The 26,954-nt window shown below is 56.6% G+C and overlaps 4 protein-coding genes and 1 long non-coding RNA gene across 7 annotated transcripts in view; 1 reads left to right on the forward strand and 4 right to left on the reverse strand.

Annotated features, from left to right (window-relative positions):
* The window catches only part of SYN1 (synapsin I), a 47,762-nt gene extending 27,398 nt beyond the window's left edge, over positions 1–20,364 (forward strand). The window contains exons 6-13 of one of the 2 annotated variants that reach the window (XM_040632344.1): positions 14,623–14,685; positions 15,443–15,585; positions 15,686–15,760; positions 15,860–15,962; positions 16,954–17,100; positions 17,444–17,531; positions 17,628–18,213; positions 19,262–20,364. In XM_040632344.1, coding sequence (XP_040488278.1) covers positions 14,623–14,685; positions 15,443–15,585; positions 15,686–15,760; positions 15,860–15,962; positions 16,954–17,100; positions 17,444–17,531; positions 17,628–18,213; positions 19,262–19,397 — 1,341 coding nt within the window. In that variant the 3' untranslated portion in view covers positions 19,398–20,364. The remainder of the gene's footprint in view (positions 1–14,622; positions 14,686–15,442; positions 15,586–15,685; positions 15,761–15,859; positions 15,963–16,953; positions 17,101–17,443; positions 17,532–17,627; positions 18,214–19,261) is intronic. The other variant, XM_040632346.1, reaches the window with a different exon arrangement.
* ZNF81 (zinc finger protein 81) overlaps positions 1–26,954 on the reverse strand; it is a 352,185-nt gene that overhangs the window by 243,205 nt on the left and 82,026 nt on the right. The gene's annotated exons all lie outside the window — the stretch shown is intronic.
* Positions 6,787–10,473, reverse strand: TIMP1 (TIMP metallopeptidase inhibitor 1). The gene is made up of 6 exons (XM_040632414.1): positions 10,316–10,473; positions 9,393–9,521; positions 8,588–8,667; positions 8,297–8,423; positions 7,913–8,037; positions 6,787–7,060 (listed from the first exon to the last, which is right to left on the reverse strand). Exons 1-6 carry the CDS (start codon positions 10,455–10,457, stop codon positions 6,890–6,892), a joined length of 774 nt encoding a protein of 257 aa, XP_040488348.1. The 5' UTR covers positions 10,458–10,473; the 3' UTR covers positions 6,787–6,889.
* Positions 20,365–26,954, reverse strand: part of ARAF (A-Raf proto-oncogene, serine/threonine kinase) — a 12,782-nt gene continuing 6,192 nt past the window's right edge. For both annotated transcript variants that reach the window (XM_040632373.1, XM_040632376.1), the window contains exons 11-16: positions 23,372–23,548; positions 23,223–23,269; positions 22,641–22,759; positions 22,273–22,404; positions 21,175–21,309; positions 20,365–20,940 (exon numbers count right to left, since the gene is read on the reverse strand). In XM_040632373.1, coding sequence (XP_040488307.1) covers positions 20,806–20,940; positions 21,175–21,309; positions 22,273–22,404; positions 22,641–22,759; positions 23,223–23,269; positions 23,372–23,548 — 745 coding nt within the window. In that variant the 3' untranslated portion in view covers positions 20,365–20,805. The remainder of the gene's footprint in view (positions 20,941–21,174; positions 21,310–22,272; positions 22,405–22,640; positions 22,760–23,222; positions 23,270–23,371; positions 23,549–26,954) is intronic.
* Positions 25,605–26,800, reverse strand: LOC121103240. Its single transcript, XR_005835374.1, has 3 exons — positions 25,926–26,800; positions 25,796–25,823; positions 25,605–25,707 (listed from the first exon to the last, which is right to left on the reverse strand). It is a non-coding gene; the product is annotated as an uncharacterized LOC121103240 (long non-coding RNA).

Raw genomic sequence — 26,954 nt, forward strand, 5'->3', positions numbered from 1 at the left:
TTTTTTTTTTTTAAAGATGTTATTAATTTGAGAGGGGGAGGAGAGAGAGAGAGCATAAGCAGCAGGGAGGGGCAGAGGGAGAGGGAGAAGCAGAATTCCAGGACCCTGGGATCGTGATCTGATCTTGCGGGGAGGCGGGGGGGGGGGCAGGGAGGCACGTAGAAGTGGTTGGATAAAGCACCGCTCCTCGCACCTCCTCTCATAGCTTTTGTTCCAAGGAGAGAAGGGTGGCGGGCACTAAGGATGGGCAGAGGGGCCAGGGAACAGTGAAAGGGAATAGCTCATGGCGAGGAAACAGGGAGGGGCAGGGAGCAGGGTGGAAAGAAGAGAGCACGGAGAGGGAGCAGGAGCAGGGAGAGACATGGGGAGCAGGGTGAAGGAGCAGGGGATGGTGGGAGGGAGCAGGGAGCAGAAAGGACAAGGAAGAGTGGCGCTGTGGCCTCAGATATACCTGAGAGGCCCACTCAAGACCCCGGGCAGGAAGCCTCCCTGACAGGCTCCTCTCGGAGCCCCTTCCAAAGAGACACTACTCATTTCCTGAAGTGCAAGTTGCCATCTCTCAAAGAGCCTAGAGGGGACAGATGCCATGCCGGACTCCTGGAGGTCAGTCAAGTGTGACCAGATGTCCCTTGGCTAGGACCGTGATCCGCAACTGGTCAGTCCCAAAGATTTAGCACACTATGGTTTGGGGACAGAATTTGCTGTGATTGGCCTAAACTGGGGGCACAGTACCCTGGGGGGTGGGGCACTTATGGGAAAATACCCTGGGGAGGGGATACCTGGCTCCAGGGCTGAGATGGGGAGAAGCCTGAGGATGAGGAGTCCGTGCAGGGTAGAGACTCTCCTCATGGATGTCCCCGCAGCTGTTCTTGGTGGGCATGGAGATAGATAGAACCGCATTGCTCTTTACATTTGGGTACTCCTATGAACCAGAGGTTCAAGATCCCTTTAGGAACCTTGATTGTCTGTGAAACAGGAAAGGGCGGGGTACACTGAGACTGAGGAGCATTTATGGGGTGAGGGACCGAGGGCTTAGTATCACATCAGTAGCTTTTGGGTCTCAGGGACCCACCCCATTTCCTCAGCCAGATCAGGGTCAGGGGCTTGTATTTTGGTGGGGAGACAGGTGTGAGGATGAGGTTGGCGAAGTCCCTGGGTGATTTGAATTCATGATGCTTCATGGTCTCGGTGAGGAGGGTGAACCCCAGGAATTAAGCCATGAGAACTAGGGATGGGAGAAATGTGTCAGGGAACCCTTTTGGGTGGAGACAAGATTTCCCCCATCCCTAAGACTCCTGAAAAAAGTTTGCAGAGCACCTCCCCTCCAGGTTCTACCACCTCAGGGGGCTTTACCTACCCTTCTGGAACCTCACTGTGAGCCCCTATGTTGGAGGCCTCTCCGAGGTCTGCCCAGACTTATCCATGTCTGAGTTACTATAAATAACATGCATGTGTGGATGGTAGCATCCAAAGGCTTGCCCAAGGGTGGTCAAGGACAGAGCCAGGAACAAAGCAGGGACCAGCAGAGGGAAGGCAGGACTCATGGCAGGAGCCTAAGCAACATGGGTTGGGGGGAGAAGTTGAAAAATGGCCTTTCTCTGGTCCAGCTCACCCCTAATCAGGAGAGGATTCAGGGAGCATCTGTCTAGCACTACTGCTTTCCAGGGGCCTGGGGTCAGGGGGAGGCCCCCATTGTGAGGGGAAAGGACGCTGAGTCTGGGACTCTGGCCAATGGCCCCACCTCCATCCATCAGAGCTGTAGCTCTCCACGAAGGTTCAGCAAGAGGCCCAAGTTCAGGGGTAGATAAATAGGCAACAAGAAGGAGATACGGCGTGGACATTCCCGCCCACGTGAGCCCTCTATTTTATCCTTTCAGGAGAGCATACCTCCAGCCTCTACTGGAGTGGGGATTAGGAGTTGGGCAGTGTATCTGAGGCTCTAGTGGCTTCTTATACAGACTTTCAGTCTATCTTCTTTTTTTAAAAAAAGCTCCACCTTCTCTCCCACACTGAAAGACAACTTGTGCCCTAACTGTTTGCTTTGGTGGGAGCACTACAGTGCGATGGGAGTTGGTCCTCAGATTTCACTCCTACTGTATAGGACGTGTCCGGGGCCGGGTAGTGACACATAGGTGTCAGTCACTCCCGAGAAAAAGAAAGGGCTGGTCTTATTATAGAACTCTACTTCTTCATCTGGGGCGCCTGGCTGGCTCAGTCAGTGCGGTCAGTGGAGTGTGAGTTCAAGCCCCAGGTTGGGTGTAGAGATTACTTAAAAAAAAAAAAAAGATACCTACCTCTTCATCTGTCATTGGTGGGGTGGGGAAAGATGTTTCAACGTATATGGTAATATGGTAATACACTGGGAGCTGTTCCAGCACGGAGATTTTCCAACTGGAGATATCTAAGGATGGGGAGATTTCAGTGGGGGTCGATCAATGGGGGGCTATATGGAGGCATGAGGTTCAATGAATGGAAGGACTTTCAAACAGGCTTATCAATGAGATAGGTATCAATGGTGGGTATTTCTGAATGGGAAGATTTGACAAGGGGGTTTATCAGTGGGAGCGTTTTGACGGGCATGTCTGAATGAGGAGCTACGTCTGTGGATAGAGATACAGGAATAGGGTGAGTTGTCGATAAACATTGTCAACAGACCATGGTGCCCGGCTGGCTCAGGAGATGAAACGTGCGACTTGGGATCTCAGGGTTGTAAGTTCAAGCCCCGGGTTGGGTGTAGAGATTACTTAAAATAAAATCCCTTTTTTAAGATTTTATTTATTTATTTGTCAGAGAGAGAGAGCACAAGCAGGGGGAGCAGCAGACAGAGGGAGAAGCAGGCTCCCCACCGAGCAGGGAGCCCAACTCAGGACTTGATCTCAGGACCCTGGGATCATGACCTGAGCCAAAGGCAGATGCTTCACTGACTGAGCCACCCAGGCGTCCCAAAATAAAATCTTTAAAAAAAAAGATCGTCAGGGGCGCCTGGGTAGCGCAGTCGTTAAGCGTCTGCCTTCGGCTCAGGGCGTGATTCCGGTGTTCCGGGATCGAGTCCCACATCAGGCTCCTCTGCTGGGAGCCTGCTTCTTCCTCTCCCACTCCCCCTGCTTGTGTGCCCTCTCTCGCTGGCTGTCTCTCTGTCACATAAATAGATAAAATCTTTAAAAAAAAAAAAAGAGATCGTCAATGGGAATTATGTCATAAATAGGGAATATATCGTTTATGAATAGATTTGTCAACGGGGTGGTCATTTGGGGATAGGCAAGCGGTGGGTAATTATGAAGAGAGATATTTGTCACCGGGATCCATCACTGGGTGACAGATTGCTGCCAGGTATTTGTAAGTGGGGAGATTTGCCAATGGGGGTCATCAGTGGGGATATGTCAGTGCGATATTTATGACTAAGGCAGTAGCTCAACAGAGGTATTTGTTACGGGGTATTTGTACAGTGAGGAGAGGGAACTTTTCCAAGGAAAGATTTACCAAGGACTTAGAAATTCGTCACCTGCAGTCTTGGCAACAGAAGAGATTTGTAAGTGTGGTGATTCGTCACCCACAGTGAGGACTTTGTAGTGGGGAACGTTATCACTGGGGAGAGGGGTTTCCTTAGAAGTCTTCGAAAATGTTGGTGTTTTTCAGATGGGGAGACTTGGACACTGGGAAAAAGTATACAAGTTTCAGGGTGATAAGAAAAACATCACAAATGAGCATACTAAATATTTGTAACATTTCTGGGGGAGATTCTCAGGGTCACAAGTTAAACTAAGGTTTTTCAGAGGGCATTAAATTATTACTACTGATATTCGACATTATTTCCAATATTATAAATAATCACTACTGATAAGAATCATCACTACTCACGTTATATGTTAAATTATATCTATCATACTGCTACTACTAATAATAACTAGTACTTGTAAGTGCTATGTTCCGTGCACTGTTCCAGGCATTATACATGGACGACCTCATTTATTGCTCATGTTGTCCCTGCTAGGTAGGCATTCTTTTTATCCCTATTTTACAGATGTGGAAACTGAGGCACAAAGAGGTAATGTGATCTCCCCAAGGACACAGAGCTAGTACATGGAAGGGGCAGGACTTGAACGCAAATGACCTGGCTCCAACATTCATGTTCTTTTTTTTTTTTTAAGATTTTATTTATTTATTTGAGAGAGAGCAAGAGAGCACACAAGCAGGGGGAGGGGCAGGGGGAGAGGGAGAAGCAGGCTCCCCGCTGAGCAGGGAGCCCAATGCGGGGGCTCTATCCCAGGGCCCTGGGATCATGACCTGAGCCGAAGGCAGACGCTTGACCAGCTGAGCCACCCAGGCGTCCCTGTGTTCTTAACCGCACATGTCACCTGTGTAGAAATTAAGTCACTGTGAGTAATATTACCCGTGAAGTTATTATTTATGAGAGTTTTGTGTTTTGACATGAAAAAATACAAGGGACAAACACACCCCATTAATCATCCTCCAACCCTAGCACGGACCTCAGAAGGATTCTGGGTCGGGACTGCGAGGCCCATTTTTCAGGGAGAAGTATGGAGGCTCAGGTGAGGGAAAGGCCGGTCCCCAGGCCACCCATTGAGCTGGACCGCCCCCTCCTTGCTGTACACCTCACAGGGCTGTCACCCCCCCACACGTGCTTCCTCTCATCCATCCGTCTCTCCCAAGCAGAGATTCACATGGAATGCTGCGGGGGGCGGGGGGGTTGGTAACTCACTTTAGTCACTCGAGTAGATTTTCTAGAAGAGCTATGGGGGGAATGTAGTGACCCCAGGACTACAGAAATCTGGCCAGGGGTTCCTGCGGGGGTCTGTATGCTGTTCTGGCTTCAGTAGGGCCTGGTGGTCAGCCCTGTCCTTGAAGCACTGACGTCTCGAACCAGGGCACCACCTGCTGGTAGGCAGGTCGGCAGGAGAACGGCTTCCACGCTGGGCTCCGTCCCTTTCCACTGCCTCACTCTGCTTCACCTTCCTCCCAGGGATCAAAGTAGCTGACGGCTCAGGGAATGGGCCCTCGGGTCCGGGAACAGCAGCGTAAGAATGCAGGGAGCTGCTACTAGGATTTGGTGAGCTGAGCCAATAGCAACAAGGCCACCAGGGCCCTTACGGTCATACCCACCAGCGAAGGCTGCCATTTGCCCCTTTTAGTGGACCGGGTTTAGATCCTGCCAGGGCACAGCCAAGGTGCAGATGCTGACACAGAAATTGTCGCTGCCGTGGGCGTCCCCTGCACAGGCAGAGAGAGGGGCCCTGAGTGCTCAAAATCTACCCATCCAGATTTAGGACCTAGCTTGGGCCCTGGGGGCATCTCCCAGGAGTGCGAGAGGACAGGGCCCCAGAGGATGGGGGGGCAGGTCGTTGACCCGGAATTCCCTGCCAGAGACCTGGCTTCTTGTGAGGAGTGGTGGGTAGTCTGATGGGAGGGAATTGGGGGTTCTTTCCTTCACCGAAGAAGATGCGTTGGAGGCTTTTTGCAAGCAGGTTCAGGTCAACGGGACGCTCGAGTGTTCTGTCGAATGTGTGCACCAGTCTGAGTCCCAGGGGCTCACTTGTCAGGATCTTTGGGGTACAGGGGACAGAAGGCAGGAACTGGGAAGGGCCCAGCTGGGGAACAAGAAGGACTGAGGAAGGGAGTGTTTGGAGGCTCTGTCACGCAGGTTTTATGGGGCAAGATGAACCAGAAAGGTGAGGCTTGGGTCTAGAGGCCCCAGTTTGGGCAAGGGAGCCGCAGTATAGGAGGTATGTGGCCCGTGTAGGCTGACGTACCTGGTTGGCCCTGACTTTGAACGCTATCTGTATTTCACTGCCCTACTGCCTTCAGTGTTAGTCGAAGGAGTGAGGGGAGGGGTGCCTGGGTGGCTCAGTCCTTAAGCGTCTGCCTTCAGCTCAGATCATGATCCCCGGGTTCTGGGATCGAGCCCCGCATCGGGTCCCTGCTCAGAGGGGAGTCTGCTTCTCGCTCTCCCTCTGCCTGCTGCTCCCTGCTCTTGCTCTCTCTCTCAAATAAGTAAATCTTAAAAAAAAAAGGGAGGGGAGGAGAGGCAGGGGAAGGTGGAGAAGGGCAGAGCTTGGGGATTTCCAGATCACACCTTCTCCTCATCCCTCCAAAACAGCCACTTCCAAGGAATCTCCAGCAGGCCATGGGTGGGGAGCCAGGGCTACCCCTTGTTCCAGAGTCTCTGGCTGGGTTATGTGGTGGGAGGGGAGAGGAAGGGGGGCGCTCTGAGCCCCCTGGAGCTTTTCTCTTTCACTCAAGTCAGACTCACAGTACAAAACCTACAGGTGGGGACGGTAACACCCGCAGGTGTGGATGGAGCAGGGCAGCCTCCCGGATGACAGCAGGACAGTGCCCAGGGGAAGAGAGCTGTTTGCCAATCAGATAAGACATCTGTCCGCGAGCTTGTCAGCTGGAGGGATTTGTGAACAGAGGCATTTGCCAGTGAGGTAGTGATTTGTCAGTAGTGGGATAATTTTCTAGAGAGCACTGCGCAAATAAGAATCATAAATTAGTCTGGTAAAATGTTCTAAAGCATCGAGCAGAGAGATTAGCCCATACGTTGTGGTGGATTAATGCAGGTCGAATGGCCCTCGCCCATGCGGCTGACCACCAACGCTAATGCCAGTGTAGAGAGTGATTACCAATACCTGAAATTTTAGGTGAAAATCAAAAAGCCAACATTTTGCATCCCTCCCCCCTCCCCCTCGGCCTCATTCCCCGGGTGTTCCCACCAGGCCATCAACGACATGGGTTTGCTCCCAGACATGACACAGGGACACCGCCTGCTGGATGGTAGTTCTTTATTTCATGGTCTTGTGGGATAAAGAAAGACAGGAGCGGGACATGGGGTGAACACTGTGCAGGCTTCGGCTTCCGCTGGGGGTGGCATTTAGGCCAGCCGGGGCCGCAGGGACTGCCAGGTGCACAGCCCAGGCTCTCTTGGCAGGCAGGCAAGATGGCGGCTCTGGAAACCCTTGTCCGAGCCTGTGAGGAACTGGTCCGTCCACAAGCAATGAGTGTCACTCTGCAGTTTGCAGGGGATGGATGAGCAGGCAAACACCTAGGGGAGGGGAGGGAGGCACAACTCTGAGGGCCTCTCCCCCTGCCCCTACCTCCCCCACACAGCAGAACCTTCCCCCTCCTCAGTTTTCGACATGGAACTGCTAGGGAGACCTGGGGTTGCCCCACCTGGGGAGAGGCTCAAGAACAGCCCCTCCCTTGGAGGAACAGTCACTGGGCTTGGCAAGGTGACGGTAATCCAGTGAACTGCCATCAGTTTCCTGGAATGCTGGTTGGGGAACAGTCATGGAGGGGGGGGGCGCAGGCAGGCTTCCAGGGAACCTATCCCATAGGATAGGGAACAGCTGGCTAGGGGGGGACTTAGGCATAGGCAAGAGCCGTGGGGCTCAGACACAGCCACTGGGACCAGAGGACATTCAGGGCCATCAGGAGACAGCCTTGAAATAGTCACAGGGGCAAAGCACCACACCCTTGTGTGTGAGGCAGGCAGAGCAAGAATCGGATGTGCTGGGGAAGAGTCAGTGGGTTGGGGGATCCGCACTTTGAGTTCTTGGAGAACATTCTAGGGAACCAAGAAACAATCCCTGGGGAGGGGGGGTCAGGAATAGCCAGAGGAGCTAGAAAATTGTCACAGGGGGATTTAGAAGGGGAAAGAAGCAGCCCCAAAAGTCCAGGGGACGAGGAATCCCTGGGAATCAGAGCAAAGAACAACCAGAATGTCCAGGGAACAGTGTCAGCTTTGGGGGAACAGCAAGAGAGATCAGGGACAGCACTAGGGTTGGGGGAGCAGCCACAAGGACAAGGAATGGCCAGAGGGAGCAAGAAACAAGCCACGGTTTGGGGAAGAGCCCGAGGAGCGCTGTCGGGCGGCGGGCAGGGCCCAGGCACTCACTGTGCACTCCTCACAGCCAGCAGCATAGGTCTTGGTGAAGCCCCGGCGCTGAGCGCTACTCAGGCTGTTCCAGGGAGCCACGAAACTGCAGGTGTTGATCTGCAGGTGTCCGTTCCTCAAGTTTCCTGGGGAGGGGCGGGGGGGGGGCAGGCAAAAGACAGCAGCTGATTGGCTGGGCCGGGGTGGGGGGGCAGGGCGGCGCCTGATTGGCCTCCCGGGCGCACAGACCCCCGCTGGGCAAAGCCCCGGCTTTTCTGGTAGGCTGAAATCGGGGCGGTCCCCATTTCTACTGGGACCAGCCCCTCGGAGCCTCGCCCCCTCCCGGCGCCCGGCAGCGTCGGAGGGACGGGCTGGCGTGGCACGGGGCGAGGGGCGGGGCCTCACCGGCGATGAGAAACTCCTCGCTGCGGTTCTGGGACCTGTGGAAGTATCCGCAGACGCTCTCCAGGGCGGGGGTGTCGACGAACCGGATGTCAGAGGCATTCCCCAAGGCGTTGAACCCTTTGAACATCTGTCGGATGAGGGCAAGAGTCTCTTTTACTGACACTGTCCTCCCACTCCACGCTCTTCCCTGAAGTCCTCGCTAGCATCCTGACGTCACGGCTAACTTCCTCGGCTTTGACTTTGACGGAAGGGAGAGGTTAGGAAGTGCTGCGGAAAGGGCAGGAGGGATACCTTGGTCATCTTGATCTCGTAACGCCGGTTTAAGTCGGTCTGGTTGACTTCTGCGGTCCCCACGAACTTGGCCCTGATGACTGCGGGGTGGGGGGGAGAGAAGACGAGTCAAATGGACTGCATGAGCCAATAAAATAAAATAAGCACATACTTCAATAGGGGCCGCCGGAAGGCCAGATGGCACGCTAAGCGACGTACACACTGGCTAATTGATTAATCTGTAAATTGAGTGACTACTCTTTGCCAGGAGCTGCTTTAAGCCTTTCTCATATATTCCTCGTGTGTTCATTCGCTCAACAAATATTTCGGAGCCCCACCGTGTGCCAGGCACTGTTCTGGGTGTTAGGAACACAACAGTGAACAAAACACAGAAGCCCCCCTCCCTTGTGGAGCTCCCATTCTAACCAGGAGGAGACTCAACACAATAAGTATAAATAAGTATATGGAATGTTACAAGGTATTCAGTGTGATGAGCAATTTTAGAGACGCGGATCAGGAGTACTCGGGGGTAGGGGTTGAAGTTTCGAACGGGGTGGTCCAGGAAGGCCATCCTGACATTCGAGGCCGCCCCCCATGTGGATACCTTCGGGGAAGGGTGTACCAGGCCGAGGAAGCCGCCAGTACAAAGGCCCTGCGGTGGGACTGGGCCTGGAGTAATCGAGGAAGCCCGAGGATGCCGGTGTGGCTGCAGCAGTCAGTGCAGGGCTGAGTGGGATCGTTCTAGAGGCGGGCACCGTTGCGAACCCCGCGGGACTGAGGGGAAAGCAGAGCGCAGAGTGTGCAGGGCAGAGTGGGGTGCACTCACCAATCTGGGAGTTGCAGAAGGCCGTCTGCGGGTGGGGCGGGGCACAGGTACACGCCCTGCTGGAGGCCGTCAGCCACAGCAACAACAGGGTGCAGGAGGCCAGGGGCGCAAAGGGGGCCATGGTGGGTTCTGCGGGGCGGGGAGGAGGGGTCAGTGGTCCTCTGCGGACGTGGGCAGCCCCCCCCACACACAGCCATCTTGGAAGGGGATTAAGCCCCTGCACTCTGGGCTTGAGGGATTGGGGGGGTGTGGAGACTTTAAGTGGGCGGTGGGGATTTGGGAGCCCAGAGGAGCTGAGAGGGCTGGGGGTTGGGAAAGTCTAGGAGTTGTGGAGCCTGAGCAATTTTAGGGACCGGGTGAGTCGGGGGCCACGAGATGGTGGTGTTTGAAGAATAAGGGGGCAGAGGGGTTGCAGGATTTAGGGACATTGGAAAGTTGGAAGGTCGAGAAGCTGGGGGTGAGGAATTTGGGGTTTGGGGAGGTGGAGGAATTTGGGGTTTCGGGGTTGTGCATATTGAGATGGGGAGTGAATTGGAGGAATTGGGAGGAGGTTGGGGGTTCAGGAAGTTTGGGGACTTAAGGGGGCGGGGTGCCTGAGGGATTTGGGAGCAGAGAAAGTTGTGGAGTTGGGGATTTAGGAGTCTGGAGGGTTGGGGGGAGCAGAATTTAAGGGAGTTGGCGGCCTGGAAGGCAGCTGTGCTATTAGGCGCTCACAAGTTCGGAGGATTCGGGGATAGAGGTCGGGGTTCCAAGCAGTTTGGAGTGCGGGTATCGGGGAAGCCGTTCCAGCACCCTCCCGCCCTCCTCCCCTTGACCAGCCCGGGATCCTGGAACCCGCCGGGCCGGCTGAGCAGCCAGAAGTCTGGCAGGAAAGCTCCGGCCTGGCTCCAGGCCCCGCGGGGCGGCCCGGGGCCCCAGCCTACCTCCGGCGTATCTCTCGGGGCGCTGGGTCTGCGGCGATGGCGGCAGGGCCCGAGCAGCGGGGGATAAATGTCCACGCGAGGGGCGGGGGTGGCAGCGGTGCGGAAACCGCAGGCCTCCAGGCTTCCTGGATGCATTACTCATCCGCCCACCCTCGGTGGAGGCCAAGGGGCGGGCCGAGGGCTGCCGAAAAGGAGATGCACCCTCCTCCTCCCCCTCCCTCTGGGCCTCGCCCTGGCCACCCACCCCCATCTCCACATCAGTCACCAGTCCTTCCAGGCAGCCTCTGTGGAGGGCTTAGAGGCAGGACTACCCCCCACCCAGGGCCATTCCCTGAAGTCTCCAAACTCTCTCCAAGATCTATCCAATCACCCGCGCCCCCTCCCCCCAGTTCCCCGTGGCTGAAGCCCGAATGAGTTCGTCCCTTTAATAAACATTGTTTGTGCACCTACTGTGTGCCAAGCACACACAGAATTCCCTCTCCTGGGAGATCTGACAGTCCCGGGAAGGGGGAGCGAGGCAGAGAGGACACAAATTGAGTAGAAGCAGTGAAGAGAGATAAGGCAGGTGAGTGGAGGAGGAGTACAAGGTGGGACAACTGAGGCACGGAGGGGTTAAGCGACTTAGCCAAGATCACCGTTAGTAAGTGGCAGAATTGGGATTTGAACTCAGGTGGCCTGGAGCCAGAGCCTGGATCTTAACCCCTCTCAAAAAACACAGGCAGGGACGCCTGGCTGGTTCAGTCCGCGGAGCTGCGACTCTTGACCTCGGGGTGGTGAGTTCCAGCCCCACGTTGGGTGTAGAGATTACTTAAAATAAAATCTTTAAGAAAAAAACCCACACAGGCAAATGGTCAGCATTTATATAGAACCAGCTGTGTACCAGGCACTCGGCATATTTTTTCTCACTTAAAGCTCACAGCACACCTCTGAGAAGGGACCAGTATTATTCCCATTTTACAGACGAAGAAATAGGAGCATAGAGGGATTGAAGAACTTTCCCAGGATTGCAGGGCACAGCTGGGAGTTGAACCCAGGCTAACTGGTGCCAGCATCTTACCCTCAGGTGTGGCACAGCCCTGGCAAGTGGGGAATGTGCCAGTGAATTAGTGAGCCTTGGGGTGGGGGGGAGTTCACTGGTAGGGAAAGAGGGCAGTGAGTCAGTAGAAAACAGATCCCCTCCCATCCTGCCCTGCCCCTTCCCCACCAACCCTCCCACACCTCTGGAGGGGAGGGAGTGGGGGGGAGCTGGTGAGGCAATCCCTGCCCACCAGCTTCCAGATGCTGCCTGAATCTTCCTTGGGGTCCTGGGAAAGGGCTCTAAGGGCTCATTAACATCCTTTGTTACTCAGGGAAGGCAGACCAATAATAACAGTGATGGGAGCGACGCTAGCAGCCACTTACTGGGCACTTCACGCCGTGCCCTATATTCTTTATGTAGATTCTCCCATTCGGTCTTCTTGACCCCCCCCCCCCAAGCTTGCTGAACTCTGGGAGGTTGGCTCGCCCACCACCAGCAGCAGCAGCTCTTATGGGTGTCAAACCCTGTTCTCCAATCTTTGTGAGTGCCTTAATCTCTCAGCCAATCCCAAGTGCCTCCTTGGTAATGACTGTCGCCTGCGCCCGCGCTGATAACGGCACCGCACGTTTTGAGGTTGGAGGCTTCCTGTGTGCCCGATACTGCGCGAAGCTCTTTCCCTGAAATAACTCATCTGTTCCTCCCCACTGCCGGGTCGTGAGAGACTTGCGTATCTCCTCATGCAGATGAGGAAAGTGCGACACACCAAGGGGTCAAGAGCCACCAACCCAGGAATGAGAATGAAGAAATGACCCTGATGGGGGGAAGGGAAGTAAACCAGGAATTTGGGGAAGCCGGTTGTGAAAGTGGGGAGGGAGAGTGAATGAGGCAGGGGCTGAGTAAGTCGGCGCTTGGCCGAGGGAGCCTAGCAAGGAAGGGAAAGCCCCTCTCGGACCCTGCTTCCCAGGCCAGCTCTGACTCCCCAGCTTGAGTCAGCACCGGGCTGGGCTGACTGTCCACACGTGAGGGGTTCTGTGCAGCTGGCTTTTGGTGCAGGTTTCGCAACTGGTGGGGTGTTGAGGAGGGGTATCCAGATGTGTGACCACCTGGGGACCTGGATGGGCGGTGGCGGGGTGCTGTGGGGGACCGTGGGGGCCGGCTGGGTGTGCAGAGCAGAGGCCCGACCGTCTCCATAGCATGCCAAGTGCTTGTGCCTCGTGGTGCCCTTTGTACAGATCAGGAAACTGAGGCCCAGAGAAGGTTAAGCGACCTGCCTGGGGTTCCACGTGGCCTGAGGAAGAGGAGAGGCCCAGGGTCAAACCTAGGGCTCTCCAGGGGATCCTAGAGTGCACAGCTCCCCGCCTGCACACATGTGTGGGTGCAGTCGCACACATACACACGGGCTGTGTTCAGACTCAGGTCCCGCAGAAACGAGGAGTGTTTATGAAAAGAGGGGCCTAGAAACCACGGGGGGCGGGGGGCAGTGCGCGTGCACGAGTGAGCAGCTCTCCTGAGTCTCTGCCTCGGAGAATCGTGTGTGTGTGTGTGTGTGTGTGCGCGCGCGCGCGCGTATGTGTGTGTGTGTGTGTGCGCGCGCGCGTGCCTTTAGGTGGTGTGTGCCCCTCTGCGTGGTGCACGTGTGTACCTGGGGCTTGGGTGTCGCCCTGTGTGTTCCGTGCCGCTCCTGGGAGTTGCATGTCAGTCTCTGCAAAGCGGGCCGAGGTTGCGCGTATAACTGTGGACGTGCTGTTCACCTCTGAGCTGCGTGCGCGCCGAGCCTTGCGTCAAGCGCCGCCTCGGCATTGTCGCCCTGGAATGCTAAGCAGAGGATCCCCGTAACCCCTGTCCCGACACCGTGCCTTTCAGGGCCCCGTCATGACGCCAGTCATTTGGGAAATGAGGAAGGTGGGGGTGCGGGGAGAGAGGGTGAGGCCTGAAGGTCAAACGGTCACCCTGAGCCTGCGGGCTTCCTGTGCCTGTCGGGAACTGGGAACCGCCGCCGCCCCAGCAGCCCCTCCGGGAATGCCATCTGTGCCCCGCGGGGCCGCCGGCTGCGCGGAGGGGGCGGCGCGTGCTGGGGCTGGGGGCGCCCGGCCCCCTCCCCCACCCAGGGTCGCGCGGCCCTCGCTGTAGCCCCACACCCGAATGTGTGTGTGTGTGTGTGTGTGTGTGTGTGTGTGTGTGTGTGCGCGCGCGCACGCACACACACCCAGGAGTGCTGTCTTCGACTTAGGCAGGTTGTGGGCGTCTCTGGCTGTGTGTGTGCCTCTCCGTTTGTATAGATGGCAAGGCATGTTGTGTATGCGTGTGTGTCCCTAGATGTACTTTTTTTGTGCGTGGTGTGAGTCGTGGTGGTTATATGAACACCTAGAAGCGTGGGTACCTCTGCATGTGGCGTGGGTCCTGGTCGTTGTGCGGATGCCTCGGAGTGTTGCATGTGCGTCCTTGTTGAGCATGTGCCCAGTTCTGTCGCGCACGCCTGCCGAGAGTCGTGTGTGCCTCTGTGTTCTGTGGCCGTGCCTCTGAGGGGTGTCTCTGCACTGCATGGGTAATCCTCCATGCTGTGCGTCCCTCTGCCGTGTGGGTTTGGGCGAGAGGAAAGGGGCTGTGTGTGTGTGTGTGTGTGTGTGTGTGTGTACACTGCTGGGCAATGAGGCTGGCCACGAGCCCCGGCCCCTGCCCCACACCACGAGCACCTGGCTGGCTGAACGACTGTGTGGATCTCTGCAGCCGGAGAGCAGGGTGTGCTCTGAGCCTTGCTGGTTGTGGGTCTTTCCATCTTGTGGGTCTCGACATGCGTGGGAATCTCTGGGTTTGCTTGTGTAGGGCTGAGTTCTGAGGGTTTGTGTGCAGGTCTGTAGGTTGTGTCTGTGTATGAATGAGGCTCACATACGAGGCCTGGCTGAGGGGTCCGGTTACTATGTGCTCACCACCACACCCCCATGCACACACAGGCACACACTCACTTCTCTATCATCCATTCACTGTCTAAACAAACTTTCCCTTTTCCGGAAAAGTCCCCCACCCCTATCCCATGCCTCTGCCCGGGAAAGCAGAGGCGGATGTCTGGCACTTGGAGGCAGTGGAGGGGGGGACAGGCAGGCAGGGCTCTGAGTTCGATTCTGGGCTCAGAGACGCTGTGTGACCCCCGGCTGCTGTCTGTCTCTGACTCGCCTCTTCTGGGAAATGGCTCCTGATGTGGCTCCCACTGGATGGGCTTCTCTCAGCACCATCCCCACCCCTGGCGATCGGCCCTCCCGCCCTGACCGTGCTCTGCCTTTCCCCCCACCAGCTCAGCAGCACTACGTACCCTGTGGTGGTGAAGATGGGGCATGCGCACTCCGGGATGGGCAAGGTGAGTCCCCAGATGAGGGGTGTGTGTGTGTGTGTGTGTGTGTGTGTGTAAATGGTGCACGCTCCTGGCAGCGTGCGTACGTGTACATTGCGTCTCCAACACACACCTGTCATTCTGTATGATTGTGTGTCCTGGGGCATCTTTATCGGAGTGTACTGTTCCCCTCACATTCTTAGATTCTGTTAGCCCAATTTTCTGCCAGACATTCAACCAGTTTTGTGTGTCCTGTTATTTTGTTCGTGTATCCGGCATGGTGTCTGTGTATATGCATGGCTCTGTGTTGACCACACACGATGTGACCTTTGATGTTCAAGGCTCTTGCAGTCCTGTATGCTCTCCAGCCCCCCGAAGCTGGCTGTGTGTATGTAGGAAGCCAACTTGGAATGTGTACGTTTGTGTCTGTGCTTCTGTATGCTTTCCTATGGTGTGTACCACCGACTTTGGGTCTGTGTGCTCACATGCAGACTGTGTGTACACACCATTTTCCACAGCTTTACGGAGATACAGTTCACCTCCCATACCACTTACCCACTTGAAGTGGACAGTTCAGTCGTTTGTGTTCCAACTTGCACCCCATGTGTCTGCTGTGTCCATGTGAAGACCAGGAGACCAGACTCCTGCATGCTTGAGTGCCACAGAATTGTGACGTCCTCAGCTCCCCTGGGTCATCGGTGTGGACGCCCCCACCCCAACGCCCCCTCGCCCGCCCGCTGCTGCCCTGTCCTCAGCCGCCCCGATTCCCGTCCCACCCCCACAGGTCAAGGTGGACAACCAGCACGACTTCCAGGACATCGCGAGTGTCGTGGCCCTGACCAAGACGTATGCCACCGCCGAGCCCTTCATCGATGCCAAATATGATGTGCGCGTCCAGAAGATTGGGCAGAACTACAAAGCCTACATGTGAGAGCAGAGAGAACAGGGCTGGGGTCGGGGTCCCCTGCCCCGTGCAGCCCAGGCTCCCCTGAGCCTCGGTCCTCTCTGCTCTTCCCCCTCCCCGCAGGAGGACGTCCGTGTCAGGAAACTGGAAGACCAACACCGGCTCGGCGATGCTCGAGCAGATTGCCATGTCTGACAGGTGGGGGTGGCCCGGGCTCGGCCGGAGGGGAGGTCGGGTGGCAGCGTGGCGCGCCCCAAGCTGGGCGCTGACCAGCTGCCTTGCCCCCTGTGTCGGCAGGTACAAGCTGTGGGTGGATACCTGCTCGGAGATTTTTGGGGGACTGGACATCTGCGCGGTGGAAGCGCTGCATGGCAAGGACGGAAGGGATCACATCATTGAGGTGGGAGCACCCAGGAAGCGGAGGGTATGGAGGGAGGGGCAGGTGCACGGCAGCGACGTGCCGGGAACTGCGCCGCTCTCCACGGCGCAGAAGGCGGCTACTAAAGGGTTCTGTGCGCTGTAAAGTACCTTTAAAGCAGGAAGTGCTGGGTGAATGGCAACGTGCTTTATACAACTTTTTTTTTCTACAAAAAGGAGCTCTGTAAACCGGGAGGTCCCTGTTATCGAAGCAAAGCACTTTCAACATTCCAAAGTTCTTTGTAGACAGCGGTGCCCCCGGGAAACAGTAAAGCCATTTATAAACTCTAAAGTGCCTTGAAAATTCGGAGTACTTGGTAACCCATAGCGCTTTATACGTGATAAGGCATTTTGTAAACAGTGGTGCCCTAACAAAGCACTTTCCAAACTCTCAACACACCATATATCCCCATGTCCCTTGAAAAAGGACAGCTTTGTGAACTGTCAAGTACTGCATAAGCCACAACTTCTTCGTGAACTACAGGGCACCTATTTTAGCAAAGTATAGAGCAGGGACTGGTAAATGTTTCTGTCGAGGGCCAGACAGCGTACGTTTTAGGCAAGAGCAGCCAAAGACATGATGTTTAAAGAAAAAAAAAAGCATGGCTGTGTTCGCCTAAAACCGTATGGACATAACAATTGAAACTTTATCTATTTTCACTTGAGCTCTTTTGGTTTTTTCCCACCAATTAAAAAAATGTAAAACCCATCCCTTAGCTCAGGGGCCATCCCGCATGCGGCCCAGCAGCCCTGATCCGAGCAACTCTGCTCTAAGCTGGGGACCCCCTCCTGAGTGGTAAGGTACCTTGTGAAGGACAAGCCTTCCTCACACTGCAGAACTGCTGCTTCTCCAGCTGAGCCTCCGTTTCCTTGGCAGCAGCCATGCCCTTCCCCAACTGAAGGCACTTGGTCACGGTCACCCTCCCGGGCACCTCTCCAGCCTCTCGCCTCACTGGACCCCTTTGCCTCCCCAGGTGGTGGGCTCCTCCATGCCGCTCATCGGGGACCACCAGGATGAAGACAAGCAGCTCATCGTGGAGCTTGTGGTCAACAAGATGGCCCAGGCCCTGCCCCGGCAGCGGCAGCGGGACGCCTCCCCCGGCCGGGGCTCCCACAGCCAGGTCAGCCCCCCCACCACCCCCTCCCCGTGCAGAGAGAGGCCCCAGGCGGCCCGAGGAAGCTAGCGGGGGGCCAGGCCCCGGGCGCTGCCCTGCCGCACGTGCGGCGGCGATTAGCAGTGGTTGTAAAACTCGATCAAAGGGCCGCTCTCCTGATTTCTCAGAGTGCCTCCCGCCACCCCTGGGAACTAGTCCCCCCTGCCCCACACCCAGCCTGACAGCCCCTCCGCGCAGCCACAGAGGCGGCAACACCCAGCACAGGGCAGCCCGGGTCATTTTGATTGGCCGAGGCTCAGGCGGGCCGGTGACTATTTTTAACCTCTCCTGCTCCACTCCTCTGCCGCAGACTCCGTCCCCAGGGGCCCTGCCCTTGGGCCGCCAGACCTCCCAGCAGCCCTCGGGGCCTCCGGCTCAGCAACGACCCCCACCACAGGGTAAGTGGGGGGGACCAGCTTCCTGGGCCCCTACTGGACTGGCAACCCCACCCCCACCCCCCGACCTCTCACGTGTGTGCTTTTTCTGTCCCTCAGGTGGCCCTCCACAGCCGGTCCCAGGCCCCCAACGCCAGGGACCCCCGTTGCAGCAGCGCCCGCCCCCGCAGGGCCAACAGCACCTTTCGGGCCTTGGACCCCCAGCTGGCAGTCCCCTGCCCCAGCGCCTACCAAGTCCCACATCGGCGCCCCAGCAGCCTGTGTCCCAGGCCCCACCGCTGACCCAGGGTCAAGGCCGCCAATCCCGGCCGGTGGCAGGAGGACCTGGGGCACCTCCAGCAGCCCGCCCACCCGCCTCCCCATCTCCCCAGCGCCAGGCGGGCCCCCCACAGGCTACCCGTCAGACATCCGTCTCGGGTCAGGCTCCGCCAAAGCCCTCGGGGGCCCCACCGAGCGGTCAGCAGCGCCAGGGCCCACCCCAGAAACCCCCGGGCCCTGCCGGCCCCACACGCCAGGCCAGCCAGGCGGGTCCCATGCCCCGCACTGGGCCACCCACCACGCAGCAGCCGCGGCCCAGTGGTCCGGGCCCTGCTGGACGACCCACCAAGCCACAGCTGGCCCAGAAACCCAGCCAGGACGTGCCACCACCCGCCACTGCCGGGGGACCCCCGCACCCCCAGCTCAAGTAAGAGGACCCCACGGCAGCCCTCGCCTTGCTGTTCACAAAACAGGCTCCTGCACCAGGAGAGTGGCCCCAGCTCCCAGGCTTCTCGGACCCAGGCCCCCTACGGGAGTCCCAAGAGCTCCATCTCCAGCCTGGGCAGAACCCTCCTCCGAGCTATTCCACCCCTCCACACCACCCCCCCACCCCCGGCCGACCGCCCCCATTCACAGAGGCTCCTGCCCTCCATCCCACAGACTCATGCCAGAATCCCAGAGAAACCCCTTTTTAGTTCCGAGTCCTCCAAACAGGCCCCTGGGAAAGCCCCCTCCCCAGCCCCTCCTGGCCCAACCCAGGCGCCTTGCTGACCCTCCCTGAGTACCGCCCTGCCCAGCACATCTTCCTCCCCGCCCGTCTGGAGCCTTCCCAGCAAAACGCACCCTTCTCCTGCCCGAACGGACTCCTCCCAGCTGAACCCCCAAACTCTTCCCGGCCCAATTCACAGTCCTCCTGTCACTTCACACTCTTCCCAGCTGCCCTCACGCTTTCCCTACAGCCTAGGCTCCTTTCTGGGCCACCTCAGTCTCCCCCCAATTCATCACACCATCCTCTCGACTTCTACTGGTCCACTCCAGACCTCCCCCCACATCCAACTGCTCCCCCTTAGACTTGCCCCCCACCCTCTGCCAGCCTGCTCTGGGTGCCAGCCCCACCGTGGTCCCTCCGAGACTCCTCACCCAGACTGGAAAACTCCCCGCCCATCTTCACCTGCACCTCCCACTCCTCCCAGTCTGGCCTAGAATGTGCAGAGGACGTTCAGCCCGGGACTCTGCCCCCTAAGCCCAGGCTTCACCTTGGACCCAGTCGTCCCAGCCTGGCCCAGGGCTTCCCCACTCCACCCGAGAATCCATCAGGGTCCCGGCCTGTGATGGTGGGTGGGAGGGTCACAGGCACAGCCCCAGGACTAGAGGGGCAGGGCTGGGCCGGGCCTGGGGTAACATTATGTTTCTCTCCCCTTCCTCCCTTCCTCCACCCCCCCTTCCTCCCATGCCTCCACCTTGTCTCTCTCTAGCAAATCCCAGTCTCTGACCAATGCCTTCAACCTTCCAGAGCCAGCCCCGCCCAGGCCCAGCCTTAGCCAGGACGAGGTGAAAGCTGAGACCATCCGCAGCCTGAGGAAGTCTTTCGCCAGCCTCTTCTCCGACTGACACCCCACCCTGAGAACCCTTAATTCCTCCTGGGCAACCCCTCTCTGGGCCCTGAATCCATTTCTCACTTTTGGAGTCTCCAAATCCCTTGAGAAGCCCTCTCCTGGTCCACCGAGCTCCCTCTTCTCACGCGGCTGAATGCCCAAGTCCCTGGGGAAACCTCACTCCTGGTCCTAAATCCAATTCTCACTTTTGGAATTCCCAAGTCCTTTTAAAAGCCCACTCCTGGACACCTCAAGACTTACTTTTCAGTTTTAGAACCTCCAAATTCCTGAAGACCTCTACTCCTGGCCCCCCAGAGTGCACTTTCCTTCCCAGAAGCTCCCAAACACCAGGCAACCCGTTCTGGCCCTACCACCGAGTCCCCTCCTGGAGCCCTGAAATTCTTGGAAAACCGTACACCTGATACCAGATCTCTCAAGGACACCTTGAGACGTCTCTCAAGGACGCATCAGAATTTCCGAAATCCTTAAGATACCCCTGCCTTGGAGCCCCTTTCCACAGACCTCCAATCTCTGGAGATCACCTCCTCAGATGCCACTATCCAGCCCAAGAATATCTCCAAACCGCCCCCAACCGCATTCAACACACTGGGAGGTCCTCCCACTGCTAGGACCCTTCTGTTCCCCAGGGACCCATACTCCCACTTTCCTGCCTCTGACAGCTATCTTTAAATATGCAAACTCCACCCATCCTCCCAGAATCCTTTGCACATGGAGTGCCAGCGGTCCTCCACTTTCCCACCTTTGCCGTGATGTCTGTGTCTGTGACTGACGTGGCCTCCTCTCGTGCCGTGCTTGGCATATGTGGTCTTCGTTCATCGTGCCGCCTGTGGTGATGCGTGCAGTGGCGCTGTTTGTGTGGTCCGCACTTCCCCCCAACCACTCCTTGCCTGGACTCACCCCCACCCTTCAGCGGCTCTGAACCCCATGAGAAGAGTCGGGAAGCAAAATAAACAAGCAAAGGCCCAGCAGAATTCTGTGCTTCTTGGTGAAGAGGGGAGTCCTTGAATGGTGGGGAAAACACAGAGGGGACCCCCCAAATCCACAGGGGGTGCTGGGGACCCCAAAATCCAGTGGAAGGCACATCAGGCACAAATTCCAGAGAGGTTCTGAATGGAATCCCTGCCACAAATCCCAGCCATTGGAGATGGAGGAGCTCCCAAATTTAGAAGTATCCCCAAAGCCAAGAGGAAACCAAATTATGGAGGAAGCAGGGGTCTCGGTCTCTGGGGGTCCCCCAATTCCAGAGGCACTGGAAAAGCACATGGGGACCCCCTCATCTCCCAGGATGGGGATGGGGGTCCTGAGGCAGTTATCAGGGCAGAAACAGAACATTGATTGGTTGGTGGGCAGGGCTCCTTGGCATGGCAGGCTGACGCTGGTTCCCTGGTGGCGGGGGGCAGGGCCTAAGGCACAAGGCGGGCTGCGCTGAGTAGGCAGGCAGGCAACTCATCAGCCTGGGTGCGGTGCAAGGAGGGTTCGGAGGCACTCCGCTCAATCTTGGGGAGTGACCGCTGCAGCAGCTCAATCGTGGCCAGGATCTGGGGGCAGGGGCAGGTTGGGGGGGGTGTCCAGCGCCACATGGGCACCCCAACACCCACAAACCCCAGCCTATGGGGGAAGAGCGCACGAGCACGCGCGCACGCACAAACACACACACCGTCACACAGTACACTTCTGAGCCTTGAACTCGCACAATTCCCACGGACATCCCGGAGTCTTCCTCCTCCTCAGACTCACCCTTCCCAGCATGTCCAGCCCGCTACCCGGCCCACCTGGGGGAATAGGGGACGTTCCTCCCGCTGGAACTTGAGGCAGTCAGACAGCAGGCGCCGCATGGCCTTAGGGCAGTTGCTGGAGATTTTGCTGAGGTCCGGGGACAGATAGCCACGGCCCACCATAAAGATAATCTGCAGGGACAGGAATGGGGTGTTCTGGGGGCCTGGGCTCGGAGGCTGAGGGAATTCTGGGTCTCAAGGGGCTTTACAGGCTCATTTTTGGGGATACTAGGGTCCTCTGGGTATTGGGGTCTGGAGGGCCGCGGGGATCTTGTGGACCCAAGGACACTGGGTCTCTGAGGACAGGGACTGGGTCTCTGAGGACAGGGATCCTCTGCAGAACAGAGGGACTGAAGCTTGGGAGAAGTCCAGAATTACAGGTACCCCCTGGTATTCACAGGGGGCTTACAAGCCTGGAAAGTACTAAGTCAGAGGAAACATGAAGTTCTGGGTCTGGAAGGAGCTAAAGGAGTCTAAACCTCAGGGGCTTGTATTTCTCTAGGGCTCTGGCGCCTAGAGAACTATGGGTCCACATGGCCTGTAAGACTGTGAGTGCTCAGACCCTAGAGGATCCCAGGTTTCTGAGGGCCTGGAAGACTCCATGCCTTAAACCTGGAGAACTAGGAGAGCCTGGGGCCCAGAGTATCATGGGTTCCAGGGCCCCCAAAGCCTGCCAGATACCCAAGGCCTGAATGACTGTGGGTATCTGTGAGTATTCCAGAAGCACAGATGGCTTCTGTCGCTAGGACAAATGGGATTCTGGGCTTTGGGACTTGGGGGATTTTGAGTACCCAGGCCAGAGGACGGTAGGTATCCAGAGCTCCAGAGGGCTTCTGGGTGTTTGGGGGCCATGGCGGATTCTGGGTAGAGGGGATTCAGGAGATTCTGGACTTCAAGGACCCAGAGGACTGCAGATGTGCAGGGAAGGAGGGGATTCTAGGTAGGGAAGACCAGAGAATTCTGAGAGTTCTCAGCCCAAAAGAGTTTGGGTTTCTGGGGGAAGTGTGGCATTTCTTTACAAAGGAGGCAATGTGGAGTTTGGAGGCTGAAGGGATTCCTCTGCCTGGGAGATTGTGGGTAAGGTGTGGGGCTCACCTGGTCACGGCTGCCAATGTGGCTGTAAGGCAGCGAGCCGGTCATGAGCTCATAGAGCACAACCCCGTAGGCATAGACATCCGACTGGAAGCTGTAGGGGTTCGGGTCCTGCATACGGATCACCTCAGCCGCCTTCAATAGGGAAGACAAGGCAGGGGGACCATGGAAGTCAGCAGATGGCCGGCCATAGTCCCAGATCCCACTAGCCACACTGGGTACAACTCAGAGCACCCACGTGAGGTAAAACACGAGCCGTCTGACACCCCCATCTGGCCCAAGCATCCCCATCCCCACTCAGCTCCCCATATCGTGCCCCAGCCACCCAGGCCCCTATCTAGATGGCCCCGGTCCAGCCTGGCCCAACTCACCATCCACAGCACGGAGCCTGAGGGCTGCTCCAAGGGCTGGGCCCCACTCCACCGTGTCTTCACCGTGGCCAGGCCAAAGTCACCAATCTTCACTGTGAGCCCCTCATGTAGGAAGATGTCCACCAGGGTCAAGGGCCACTACAGGAGCTCCCAAGAGCCACATCTCCCATCCTGACTGGGCGATTCCCACTGATGCCCCCACACCAGTCGTGCCTCTGACCCTCACCAGAAGCCCCCCAGTACCGCATAAACTAGCTACAATCCTGACTTAGGTGGGGAACTCCAACTAATGCCCCCTACGCCTGCCCCCACCCCGGGACTCCTGACCAGGAAGCCCCCTGAGTGGCACCTGGGCCTGCCACTTCCTCCACAGCTTCCACACCTCAGACCCTGACCAAAGTCCCCAACAACAGCACCCGAACCAGCCACAACCTTGAGTCCTGACCAAGAGACCCTCATTAGAGCCCCTATTAAGTCACGTGACACCTGCCCCTCCCCATACATCTCCAGAAGGCCCCAACAAGAGCCAACCCCGCTAAGCGCCCGCCCCACCCAAGCCCGGAGACGGGGACAGGCAGATACTGTTAGACTTGAGATCTCGGTGGATGATGTTCTTGGCATGGAGGTAGCTGTAGGGGTGGAAGCAGAGGGCAAATCGGCTGGGTGCTACCTCATCTCCCCACCCCAAGCCTCCCGGCCCCCTCCCTTTGTCCCCAGGCCGGGAGGCTCACTCCATGCCCTGGGCAGTCTGCCGGGCCACGTCGATGAGCTGGACCATGTCGAAGCGTGTGTCAGCCACATGCAGGTGGTGGTAGAGGCTGGAGCCCTCACACCACTGTGTGATGATGGCAAATCCCGGCCGGGTCATGAAGCCCATGAACAGCAGGATGTTGACATGACGCGTCTTCCTGTAGGCAGGGAAGGGGGTACCAGGGCAGGAAGGAGAAAGAGCAACTGTTATGCATTTTCGGAGCATCAGGAATGGTGCTGTGCACTGCTGCCTTCTGTCGTCATCTCTGTCCTGTCTATCAGGAGCTAAGGGCCAGACCGTGGCCAGACTCGATGCACTCGTGAGATGAGTCTGATGCGCTAGGATTCCGTCCTGGGGGCTTATGTCCCCAGCCTCCTCAGCCAAGTCTCCCAACAAAAGCAGGAGGGAGAGCCTACCGCCCCCTACCCCTCTACCGACCAGTGGCTCTCCATCATCGACACCTGCCAACATCTGACCTTGACCATGACCTGGGCCTGTGACCATTTTACAGACAAGAAAGTGGAACGCCAACCTTCTTCATTGATACGGCAGCCTAATATTGATAGACGCCGGTAAAAATACCAGTGACGTGTGATTATATCCTGTTAATCACCATGAGAAGCTCAGATGTAAAGAGCTTGGAGTTAGGACTCAGATTAGATCCTGCATTCCAAGCCAGGCTTCCCCAGGTACTCACTGTGCAACCTCAGGGACGACACCTAACCTCTCTGTGCCTCATTTTCCTCAACTGCAAAACTGTGATCATTATATTAGCTACTTTACAGGGATGTTGGCAAGAACAGTTACCAAATAATCTGTAAGGCACTTGGAACAGCACCCACCACAGCTAAGCACCCTGAAAATGTCACTGTCCTTGTTATTGCTACTGGGTACCTAAGTCTACCTCACAGAAACTCCGTCACGGATGAACAGATCCCCCTCTGGTTTAGAAGAAAACCTTTCCTCCTTACAGGAGAGTAACTGCAGGTATAATGGTAACACAAATGCAAACAACATCGAGAATGCTCTGCAATTCTGCTCACGTCAGAGTGGGTAACAGAGGACAGGAGCGCTCTTCACAGTGGTCCGATTATGGTTAAAATATTAATACAATGCAAACTAACAGCGTGCTCAAATAATTTCACAGAGAGGAGCAGAGAATAAAAGTTTTCTTACTGCAGTGTCCATAACGAGGATAAATGTTAAAATAGCACAAGAAATTATGATAACATCAACTCTGTAACATAATTGTGCCCATTTGTCAGAGGGCAAGTCCACGTCAGCAACGCCAGGAGTGGTAGTAACTAGAGTGGCAGAAAAGGAACACCAGGGTTTCTCAGTGCAAATTAACTAATATAGTATTAATGATGTATTAAGTAGAGCAACTACAGCCGTTAATTAAACAATGACTCAATTACGTTAAATAGTACTGTTCTTTCAATCATGGCATTACTAGGATTAATAACAGGAATCCAACACATAAGCCTAATACTAACGATGTAATACAAGCAGAGGGGAAGGAGGGAGCGGAGGCTTCCTGGCACTGTGGTTAACAGCACGCTGGCAGTGCGAGGGCACGCAGTAACGTCGATGGCCTACGGCCATACCCACCTCATGCCAGGCAAATGAGAAGACCCACGTTTTGGAGGCGGAGGCGTGAATTAATATCAGTATCAACCCAAACCCAAACAACAGTATCATCAGAGGGCCTCTAAACAGAGCCATTTCCCAGAGGGGAAAGGGACATCCCCGATTGAGAAACAGCTCTCAATGATGCTTGTAACACAGCACAAACACGACTCCTGTGCGGGAAGCACCCCGAGCGCGGCCTTTCCCCGGGGAGGCGCCAAAGCTGCCCTGCCCCCCCCATGTGCAGCCTCACCTGAGCACCTGCATCTCGTTCTTGAAGGCCTGGGCCTGCTCAGCTGTGGGTTGGGCCACCTTGAGCACCTTCACGGCCACATCACCATGCCACCGCCGCGAAACGCGGGTGCCAAGCAGAGCCCGTCCCGATCCTCTTCAGCAGCTGCACCTCGCTGGGCGGGCACCTCCCAGCTAGTAGCCCGAGTCCAGTACCCAGATTCTTCTGTGGGCCACACGGCGGCATCTCAGAGCCTGCCCGCTTCCTCATCACTTCGCCTGCGGCGCCGCCAAAGGCTCCGAGCTTACCACTTTCTTCTTGTCATCGGCCACGGACTTCCGCTCTCCGCTGCTCCGGCAGGGACTTGGAATGGGGGGACTTCCTCCCCGAGGACACGCTGGCCGGGCTGGGGCTCCCCCGGGGGCCTCCATCGCCACCACCTCTACTACCAGCAGCTGCAATCATGGAGGGGATGTGAGTGGAGGCAAGGGGGGTGGCGTGAGTGGGCGCAGGGCCCAGGCATGGGGTGGGGGGTGGACTCACCATCGGTGCTGAAACTCTGGGCAGTGAGCTGGAAGAAGACGGACGGGAGTCAGAGAGGGGACACGGGAGCCAAGAGGAACGGCTCTCCCCTCCGCCTGGCGCCCTCGGGGAATGACCCCCCCACACCAACCTGGATGAGGCTGGAGTCCATGGGGGCTGCGGTGCTGACCATGTGGACGTTGGGAGTGGACGTGGAGCGGATGCGCTGGAGTGGGGCGTTGGCAGGGGCAGGGAAGGGAAAGTGCTCAGGGTCGCGGTGCGGGGTGCAGGAGCTGGCAGGGGAAAGGCTGTGAAATCACTGTCGAACGAAGGAGAGAACAAGCAAAGCCGCCCCCCACCCCGGTAAACGTATGTTTAGCTCAGAGTCACTGTCTGCTGTTATCACTGCTATTCACTCCCTCGGGAACACTTACGGAGCGCCTGCCCTGTGGCGGAGCCCATCCTACGGAGTGGAACTAATACTGTGGGCAAAGCGAAAACAAGTTCCTGCCCTCGTGCGGCTGATGTTCCAGTGAGGAGAGAGTGCCAAAAACCACCAAAGAGCATTTAATATGTCCGTCGGTGACAAGGGCAATAAAGGAGAAACTAAAGCAACACGAGGAGACAGAAAGTGTCACGGGTGATGTCTGGGAAGGCTTCCCTGAGGGGGCGTCTGCATAAAGACCTAACGGAGGAGCAGCAAGCCACACAGATAGTGGGGGAAAGAGTTATACATAAGATCTTCTAAGTGTGTGTACTACTCAGATATATTGTTACAGAATATACAGCATATTATCTGTATTAAAATGCCAACGTTTCCGAATATGCATATTACACTAACGTTGTTAACCAGCTGACCCTTGAACAACGCAGGGATGAGGGGCACCACCGACCCCCTGCCCAGCTGAACGTCCATGTGTACCTTCTGACTCCCCCCAAAACTTAACTACTAAGAGCCTACTGTTGACCAGAAGCGCTATCGATAAACAATTAACACATATTTTGTATGTTCTAGGTTATTATATACTGTATTCTTACAATAAAATAAGCTAGAGAAAAGAAAATGTTTCTAAGACAATCGTTAAGAGAAAATACATTTATGGTACTGCATGTAAAAAATCCACGTGTACGTGGACCCACGCAGTTCAAGCCCATGTTGTTCAAGGGTCAACTGTATACG

This window comes from Ursus maritimus (assembly GCF_017311325.1).
Source record: "Ursus maritimus isolate PB19 chromosome X unlocalized genomic scaffold, ASM1731132v1 scaffold_X1, whole genome shotgun sequence".
NCBI lineage: Eukaryota > Metazoa > Chordata > Mammalia > Carnivora > Ursidae > Ursus > Ursus maritimus.

Coding starts and splice junctions, on each gene's coding strand:
- TIMP1 (XM_040632414.1), bottom strand. CDS start 10,457: ATGAGTAATGCATCCAGGAAGCCTGGAGGCCTGCGGTTTCCGCACCGC. Junction 8,038..8,296: donor CGAGGAGTTTCTCATCGCCG/GTGAGGCCCCGC, acceptor GCCCCTCCCCAG/GAAACTTGAGGAACGGACAC. Junction 7,061..7,912: donor CTGGCTGTGAGGAGTGCACA/GTGAGTGCCTGG, acceptor CCCCTCCCCTAG/GTGTTTGCCTGCTCATCCAT.